Here is a 9,758-nt window from a genome sequence, read left to right as displayed (position 1 = left end):
GCCTTCGGTAATAATCCTTCGGTAATCAGCATATTTCTTGTAGTTTTGCATTATAAATTATATAATCTAGAATGTAAATTTGCATCATAAATTATATAATTTGGAATGTAAATTTTGCATTATGGATTGTATAATCCAAAATAGTTATGTATTAAGTAATTCAAATATATAATTACACTAAGGGAATAATTGAAATTTTGGAAAATGTGGGGTACAAGAAGAAATTTCGTAATTGAAATTCATCTCTAACCCAAACTTTGATACATTTTGGTCCTCAAACTTTAAAAAGGAATTAATATAGTCTTTTTAACCCAATAACATTAATTTTTTTTTGGTTTGTTAAATAACATCCCCGACTAACATTGAAAGAAAATGTATCAAACAGTATAAACAACTCAAATGCTAGATTGAAATACATTGTCACGTTAAAAAATTTAACTTAGTTGAATTAAAATGACTATATTCATTCATTTTTAAAGTTTGGAACCAAAATGTATCAAAATTTGAAATAAGGACAAATTACAATTTCCGTTAAAATTCAGAGACTGAAAAACATATTTAACCATTAATTTTTAATTCTTTATTATTTATTTATCAACCCCTTAATTATAAAAATTATATTTTTTCCAAATTTATTTATTTATCAACCCCTTATCAATCACTTTAATTAAAAATTTATAATAAGATATATTTAATAGCTAAAGAGGCTATAATTAATTAATTATATACTTATTTGCTAGTCTAGGGACTTATTTTGAATTTCCTTAGCCTAAAAAATGTGATAATACTTTACATTTTCGGGAATTAAAATAATATTTTTCTGAAATAATTTTCAAAGCCTGGTAAGGAAAATGAATGTTTCTACATTGGTACGGAGATAATAAGTTGAAAAGAAATTTTATTTAATTTTTTTTTATATTTGTCAGTGATATAATGTACTAACATGATCTAAGAGGTTCAAATTCTATAGAAGTATAACTCTTTTATAAACTCTTTAAAAATATTTTAATAAAGGACTATGATATGTTAATAATTTTTTTTATAATAGAATATGTGTCACTATTTTATTGGTCCATATATTTGAAACGGACTAATCATGAACTACCACAAAAACGGTTGTAAAAAAGTTGTAAAAAGAATTGTTAAAAAGATATTTTCCTTTAATAAAATAGTAGTGTCCTAAGATTTTCTCTAGACAATTTTGTTAGAATGACAATAGACGTAATCTCTTAATAACATGATTACATTATATAAACTAAATTTCAATTAGAGTAATACACATCCTTTGTTTATTGCTACTCTACCAATGGCTAAAGTAACTTGAAATAGTTAAAGGTGACATAAACGAAGAATTGATCCGTGGAGTACTAACTCGGAAATATTCCAGTAGACACAATAGCAGAACCACTCATCTAAGAGAAGGTGGCGAAAATAGTTCATTCGGAACCTTAAAAGAGGAAAGAAGGGAAAATGACAATTGTTTGAACATAGAGTAGAAAATATACAATCTTTTTATAGTAATTCGCTTACAATGCAAGTTATGTCGGATCTTTTCTACCAGCAAAAAACCTGCTCATTACTTAGTTGCTACTTGCTAGTATTTTCTATCTCTCTTCAAGGTAATAACAATAATCTTATCATATACAAGATTACTGAACCACGAGTATTATTTGTTCATTAAGTCTCTCCATATTTCGTCAGCAATACAAGTTTTTCAAAACAGAATCAACTCAAAGGATATAAACTAATTATAATGTATAATGCTGTCTAGTAAATTAAACAATCAGAGTAATTAGAAAATTCTTTTATGAGGTGGCCTGATCGATCACTTGAATCTATAGATTTTCTTCTTCTGCGGTTTTCTTTTGTTTGTTGAGATAGATTCGACATTACTTTCCTTCATTGGTTCAAGCAATTAGGAGAGGAAAATCTAACTTGAGTATCAGAGGTTATTCAAATGATTGCTGGTGATTATTAATCAACGAAGGACTTGCTGCACATATCCAAATTAAAAAGAATTTCTATTTACAACAAATTTATTAAATACAGACATCACAACAAGGAATTGGCTTTTTGCATGCGCCATGTACGGTTACACCTATGCTAACACATGATTCAGTTTATACAAGAGTTTCATATGAATCCATTGATATCAGAAATATAGCTGCCTGCATTGTCCTGCATCAATATCAAAGGGGCAATATGGGCACTTGAACACTTTTGTGCAGTTCTTTGATATCTTCAATATAGACTGCTTGCAGAGGACATGGCCACAGGCCATTAACATCGGAGGGTTATCTCCAGTTGCTTGTTCCTTTGAGACAGGACAAACAAAAATAGAATGAAACTGGAACTCGCTGTCCAATTCAACTGGTACAGGTAACTGGTTCATGGACTGCCATTCATGCTTCTTCCCTGCCATGACGCTCATAAATTTGAGGAGAGATGGCAAAACCTGGATGCCTGCTGCTACAGTCACACTCAACGGACTATTGTAGGACTGACCCAGAAGATTGCAGAACTGCCTTTTAAGTTCCTCAGCCAACTTATCCCAGTTAGATAGCGATAGTAGCGCATGGTAAGGAGATCGATCAAGCTTTCCGGTCCATAGAAGACAACCCATAAGCTTCTGAATCTCAGTCATGTAACGGGAAGCAAAAGGGGAAAGGTGTGTTCGAGCATAGCTAAGGGCTTCCTCTCTACTTCCATTTTGAAGCACTTTCACAAATTGCATTGTGTGAAGTTTCAACACAATATCAGATCCACTTAGATCAAGCTTGTCACTATTAGTGGCAGCCCAGTTGAGGGCTGGCTCTAGGTTCTGATTCTGCATGGCTTCAAGTATTTGATACATTTCCAGGAATGGGGATTTCATAATGGCAGCAGATTCAGGCTCTCCAACCACATTCATGAAATTGTCCCCTATCTCAAAAAGGCCCTGCCGGTAAAAATGGTTGGCAATTATTTGGTTTAATGTATGAATATCAATGTCGATATTTCTGTAAGCCTTGGATATATCAGGATTGAAATATTTTTCAAGAAGTTTTCCATACTTGTTGAGTTCTTTTTGTGTACCTTCCATTTGAGAAAGCGGAGCAGCTTTAAGTAAACTGGCCTTGAGCTCACTCATGACGGTTTTGTAATCAAGTTCATGGTCAGCATTATTCACTGACTGAATTGTATCTAAAACACTCTCAATTTCGTGTCGGATATGATCAATCGCTTCTTGAGTCTTGGAACAAGATAACGTTTGCTTCTTAGTAACACGTTCGAAAGCATCTTTTATAGTACTCAGCTCCATATTGAGTAGTAACTGTATCTACAACTTGTAATGCCTTAAAAAAAGCGAGGCACCTACAAAAGTTCAGTGTTAGGACAAACTTCATGGAACAACCACGCAGAGAATGAAATGCAAGAGAACTAGGAATCCTCCCAAAACAGAATTGCACTGCAATAAAGGAAAACTAAAAGAAAAATACACATTTTAGAAAAAGACAAGAGTGAAGTGAACTCGCACTTTTGGCAACTCAATAGGAATTAAAAATGAAATGCTGTCAAATATGAACTATGAAAAAGGGTTAGAGAAAGTTAGCCACATGTGCATTTTTTTTTCTGGTATGAGAAGAATGAATAGTACGTCAGGGGTTAAAAAGCACGTTATTAGAAAATTGTTTAAGTCAATCCAAATCATTGCCAAAAAATCCATAATCAGAATAGGTACCCTAACTGGACATCCCCCAAAGTATCCATACAAACAAATCAAACAAAACCAGGAAAACACAGCCATCTACCGTTAACAAGTTTATAAATGGTTTCTAAAACTTATATTACATGATACCAGGCGCAAACCAAAAGACATACAACTATTTTCTTCTAGGATAATCTTGGCTACATTAAATGCCTTTTAATGCATTTTGTGTCTGTTTGCATAGCTCCAGAGTGAGAAGCAACTTCAAGTTGCAAATAAAAACCCTTCATATTAATAATCTTCACACACTCATACTAATTGAGACTTATCTTTTCCACTAAACGAATAATATATCAGCAAAAAACACAAAATGAAAGAGACTCCAGCCACATTGGAGAACATAAATTTCGGTGCAGCCAAATAAATGGACAACAACAACTCACATAGAAAATAAAATTAGAACTAGACTAAGCAAACCACTTACATATTCTTTTTATTTGGTCAGATGTCTAACAAGGCTTCAGAAAGAATAAGTTCCCAAAGATTAAATTATTATAAATCCATTATATTAGTCAAACAAACAATTAGAATTCGGGAGGAGGTTGTATCTTAGCATTTTCTTCAAGCATATTCCTCTAAATTGGAAAAATAATATTCCAGAGTCTGCGTCATATGTTTCACAATAACTTTTACCGTCTTATTCACAACGCCAACCAAACGGTCTAGGATGAAAACAACAACAGAAAATTAACAGAAACTATAGTCCATAAAGTAGGTTCCACTAATATCCAACATATCAGAATACAGGTCCACTATAAATTGAAGAGAATATGTTGAAGATCCACAAGAAGCTGAATCAACAAACAACCACAACGTGTATCAAATCCCTGACAAAATAGAGTTGAATTCGATTCCTTTCCCGTCACAGGACCACCCCAGGGGAAGAAGATTAACGATACCAACCTCCCTACGTCCCATCAAAATTAAATCCACGTTCAACTCAACGCAAAGCACAGTGACCATTACTTACAATTTAAGGTCCAGAATTCAAGCATGCCACTTCAGCTCGAGCAAGACACACGAAAAATCCAGAAAGATAAAAATCCAAAACATGAGATTTAACGATGAAGAAGAAGAAAAGATCGTGAACACAAAATAAAAAAGACAGCTTGAATAGCAAACCGCTTATCCTTAAAATAGTGAACCGTGCAGCATTCCATAGGAAGCCGAAATTAAAAATAGAAAAGGTGAGAGAGAAGGTTAGGATGAAGGGTTTCACATATTGTAATTGGTGGAACAGGGAAAAGGAGAAGCTTACTGAAAATGGAGGTAACAGATCTGTGGAGGTTGGTTAGGGCAAAGCGCAGAGAAGAGAGAGAAATATGAGTTTTGTGCATTAGGATGGAAAGTGTAAGAGGGAAAGGGTTACTTACGTGTCGTTGGTTAATCCACCGAGACACTGTGCAGCCCACTTTACCTACCCAAGCCCACTTTGGGATGGTAATTTCTTACTGCACCTCCACATATTTCCTCCTGCACTCCGCATAAATAAATTTCCGTTTTTCCCCTTTATTGCCCTTTCTGATTTCCAGTACTTCTTGGCCCAATACCCACTCACGTTACTACTTTGATGTGCTTATTTAAACTTGTTAGGTTTTAATGCTGAAATTTAAGGGTACCCATTATTTATATTTAAAATAATAATAGTTTTATTTTATAAAAGATAGACTTGAATTACATTAAATAAAAACATATCATATAATTTAATCACACTAAATAAACTGACATGTTAATAAATATGTTTCATTATTAATTATTGATTTTGTTTCTTATTAAGGCACCTATTCTTAGTTATAATACTCCCACAAAATTATAATTATAAGCCGTCCTTTTAATTTTTTTTATTTAATATATATATATATATATATATATATATATATATATATATATATATATATATATATATATATATATATATATATATATATATAATTTTATCTCCAAATGTTTACCATTCGATCTAAATTTTGAAATTCTCCGCACAAAAATATTTTAATTTCTTAAGTTTAGCTTTTACAATTATGCTATTTTTCAATTGATCTTTGAAACTAAATTTGTGTTTGGATGAAAGGGTGAATTTGGGAGAAATAAAAATTAGTGAGTAAAGGAGGTAAAAGTGAAGTTATTTGAATTGAGAAAAGAATAATGAAAAACATAGATAAATGAGATAAAAGTTTGAAATTATTTGATAACGGTGAATAAAAAAATTATTTTAATAGGTAAAATTATAAAATTAATAAAAAATTTATTTATTATTTTAATATTTATTAGAATTACTTATTTCATTATAATAGAAAATATAATTATATCATATGTTTATTTATATTAAAAATAATTGATTATATTTTTTATTTTAATTGATTACATACATTTGTTAGTGCAAAATAAGACAACAATGTCTTGCGAACAAAAAAATCAACGTTAAAAATGACAGGTGACATTGTTGTAAATAAATGCAATAACTTAAACATATGAACTCTCAAAATTTTGACGTAATTTACTTAATGATATCTGAACACATCAAAATCGACGTCATTTAACGTTGGTTAACACCATCTTCATCGTTATATTATACCTTGAGTAAAAATATAACGTTTGCGTAGGCAACCGCAGATGTCCACAACAAAATAAATTTATCCGAAACGCTTCTTATTCCCCACAATTTCCTTTTCCAAAAAGAGTTTTCAGATCCTTTGTAAAGCCTACACATCCATTCACCAAACTTTCGTTTCCCTAAAGATCTTTTGGAACCAACTTTCATTTTGTTAATTTTCTCTATCTGAATTTCTATAAACTCCTTGAAGTTCATAAAAACAAGGTTTTTCTTTGTCGTTGATTTATCATCTCTAGGAAAAGTTTTTATGAACTTTGAAGGTGTGATGGAAAGTTAGAGGCAAGAGTTAACAAAATCTAGATTTCAAGTAGTTTCTCCATTTTACATATCTTATGCTTCTTTGGTTGGTTTGGTTGGTTTGGTTTTCATATTTGTGCATAATTTTTGTACTAATAGAGGAGCTTTTCAAATCCTCGAAGGTAATTGACGTCAGATAATAACAAAATCTAATGTTAATTTATATGTCAATTTGAACAAAGGTTCCACTGCACATATATTCACCTACGATTTAAGTTTTCTGAAGATGCCTTTTGTCTTGCTTGAATGATTTTCATATTTGTGCATAGGTTTTGTATCTTTAGAGCTTTGTTGATATTGATGAAGCATATTGACGTCGGAATATCAAAACATCCAACGTCAATCTGTTAAAAAAGTTTTACAATCAAACATATTGTGACCCATTTTTTAAATTTCATGAAGATGTTTCTTATAATAAGATTTCATTACATTTTACTCTGAAATATGAAGGTAACAAACATCTTTAAGAAAATTAAAAAAAATGAATCCTAATATGTTTAAGAGGAAAACTCTATTAGATCAAACAATGGAATAATAGTGGTATTTGTAGGCAAATATTAGACGTCAGAATATGCACTAATGGACATCAAACCCTTCGTTGGTAACAACGCTGTAATTAATGTCCCAAACTACCCCCTCCTCTTGACTAAATAAACGTTGAACCTTTGTCAGTTCAACGTCAAACCCTTCGTTGGTAACAACATTGTAATTAATGCTCTCAACTGCCCCCTTCTGACCAATTAAATGTCGAACCATTGTCCACTTTGTCGTCAAACTCTTTGTTGGTAACAACACTATAATTAATGTTTTCAACTGCCTCATTCTCCTACTAAATTGACGTTGGGTCATTGCTTAATTCGACATCAAACCCTTCGTTGGTAACAACACTATAACTAATGTTCCTAACTGCCCCTTTCTCTTGACCAAATAGACATCAGACCATTGCCTAATTCAATGTCAAACCCTTCGTTGGTAACAACGCTCTAATTAATGCTCCCCCCTTCTCTTGACCAATTAGACGTCGAATCATTATCTAGTTCTACATCAAACCCTTCGTTTAACTTAACCTATAAATTAATGTTCATAACATTCCTCTTCACTTGACCAATTAAACGTCGGATTAATGATCAGTCTGTCGTTAATGTGTTTAAAAAGTTTCATCATTTGTTCCTAACTGCCCCTTTCTCTTGACCAAATAGACATCAGACCATTGCCTAATTCAATGTCAAACCCTTCGTTGGTAACAATGCTCTAATTAATGCTCCCCCTTCTCTTGACCAATTAGACGTTGAATCATTATCTAGTTCTACGTCAAACCCTTCGTTTAACTTAACCTATAAATTAATGTTCATAACATTCCTCTTCACCTGACCAATTAAACGTCGGATTAGTGATCAGTCCGTCGTTAATGTGTTTAAAAAGTTTCATCATTGAACATATTGTGAATCATGGTTTAAGTTTTCTAAAGATTCCCGTTTCAGTTAGATTTCATTACATTTCTATCCTCCAAAACGCATTTTCCAATCTTCACATTTCAAAGTGCACCTTCATTAATGCATAATGTTTCCTGAAGATGAATGTGCACTTTGAAATCCAAGACAACAAATTTTTATTTAGAGAAGACAAATGCTCTAAAATTTGAAGGAAAGAAAAACCTTCAGGAAAACATAAAAATGGATTCTAATATGTTCAATAGGGAACATATTGTAGTTACTACAATATAATGTCAAATGCCCTAGATTTTGAGGCCATATACCTATAACATATTGTATTTATTGGGTTTCTGACATTTTATATATTGTAAAAATTTGTAAGAACTTAATTCAATATCACTCTTTATTCGCGCTTTCGTTGTGCTTGAACTTTCGTTTTTGAAGATGAGTGCAAACAACAATAAAGGTTAGTTTTTACTCAGTTAAGTCTTGCGAAAGTGGTTTCATCATCTTTTGTGTTGTTTTACGTATGTTTTAACCAATTGATTTTTGTTTTTCTTGAGGCTGTTACATGGTTAGCGACTTTAACCTCTATTCGTTCAAGTGAGCACCATTTGGTTTATTTATTAAGTCAATGAACATCCAAGGTTAATTTTATGTTATTTACCTTAAATGTGTTAGTTTTGAAGTCATGTTTATGGTTTTGTTTGTGTTTTTGTATTCATTTTGTGATTCATAAGTTAGAATTATTTTTTGACGTGGTTTTTTGCCTTTTAATTGTGTAAATACAATGAAGCCATGTTAGGTGAAAATTACTATTCTTTAGGCATTTTATGTGGAAATTTTGTGTGATTATTTTTAAACTCCCTTAAGTTGAGAACATATGTTGAGTATTACTATCTTGGAAGAAAGATAATGGAAGGTTGTTGAAGATTCATATTGATAAGAAGAAGTTTGATGAGATTTTATTGCATTTTCTTTGTGATGATGTGATAATTTATTTTGTTTACTCATGAAAGACTTGATTGGATGCAATTTGAATTGCAACTTGATTGTCACAATATAGGAGAGACGATTGAGTGTGTTGAACTTGAAGGTCTTCAACAAGATAAGTCATTATATCTCACAAGTGGTGGTTGAAAAGAGCTTTATACATGATTTTAGATGAAATTTTGGAAACAGTGGGCAACTTTTTAGACTTATAAGATATAAGAGGTTATTTCTGAGTTGCTTTCCAAATTTGAGTCACTAAGGGCTTTAAACTGAAGATCACTTGCTACAACAAGAAATAAGTCATTTCTAAGGTCTTGTTTGAAATATCAAAGAATAGTCTAATCGTGTATTTTATGAGTAGCTACAAATTGGTAAGATTGTAGACAACATAGGTAATGTCTAATCGTGTGCTTATTAGATAAAATAGTTCTCTCTTTTGAGTCTTTTTTAAGGAGTAGGATTGTTAATGAGATCTTCTTGAAAAAATGCATAAGGTAAAGTTATCCATTCAAGCCATCCAATTATAATAAATTAGTATATCTCACATTATATATATATATATATATATATATATATATATATATATATATATATATATATATATATATATATATATATATAGTCTTTACATAGTCAAAAATACACTGTAAAGACTCCACAAGAAGCCTCTCAA

The 9,758-nt window shown here is 31.4% G+C and overlaps 1 protein-coding gene across 2 annotated transcripts; it reads right to left on the bottom strand.

Moving 5' to 3' along the window:
- Window positions 1–1,958: 1,958 nt before the first annotated feature.
- Window positions 1,959–5,110, bottom strand: LOC108318830 (protein RMD5 homolog). 2 transcript variants are annotated; one of them, XM_017556415.2, is made up of 2 exons: window positions 5,007–5,110; window positions 1,959–3,354 (listed from the first exon to the last, which is right to left on the bottom strand). In XM_017556415.2, exon 2 carries the CDS (start codon window positions 3,299–3,301, stop codon window positions 2,153–2,155), a length of 1,149 nt encoding a protein of 382 aa, XP_017411904.1. In that variant the 5' UTR covers window positions 3,302–3,354; window positions 5,007–5,110; the 3' UTR covers window positions 1,959–2,152. The 2 variants fall into 2 exon arrangements, with proteins under 2 accessions (XP_017411904.1, XP_017411905.1); XM_017556416.2 differs by having other exon boundaries at window positions 4,719–5,091.
- Window positions 5,111–9,758: the final 4,648 nt, after the last annotated feature.

The sequence above is a fragment of the Vigna angularis genome, chromosome 1, assembly GCF_016808095.1.
Source record: "Vigna angularis cultivar LongXiaoDou No.4 chromosome 1, ASM1680809v1, whole genome shotgun sequence".
Lineage (NCBI taxonomy): Eukaryota > Viridiplantae > Streptophyta > Magnoliopsida > Fabales > Fabaceae > Vigna > Vigna angularis.
Note: the sequence above shows the minus strand (reverse complement) of the source record. Positions and strands in the feature narration are given on the sequence as shown.

What these genes read in the sequence shown, in the direction of transcription:
- LOC108318830 (XM_017556415.2), bottom strand. Translation starts at nt 3,301, where the DNA reads ATGGAGCTGAGTACTATAAAAGATGCTTTCGAACGTGTTACTAAGAAG.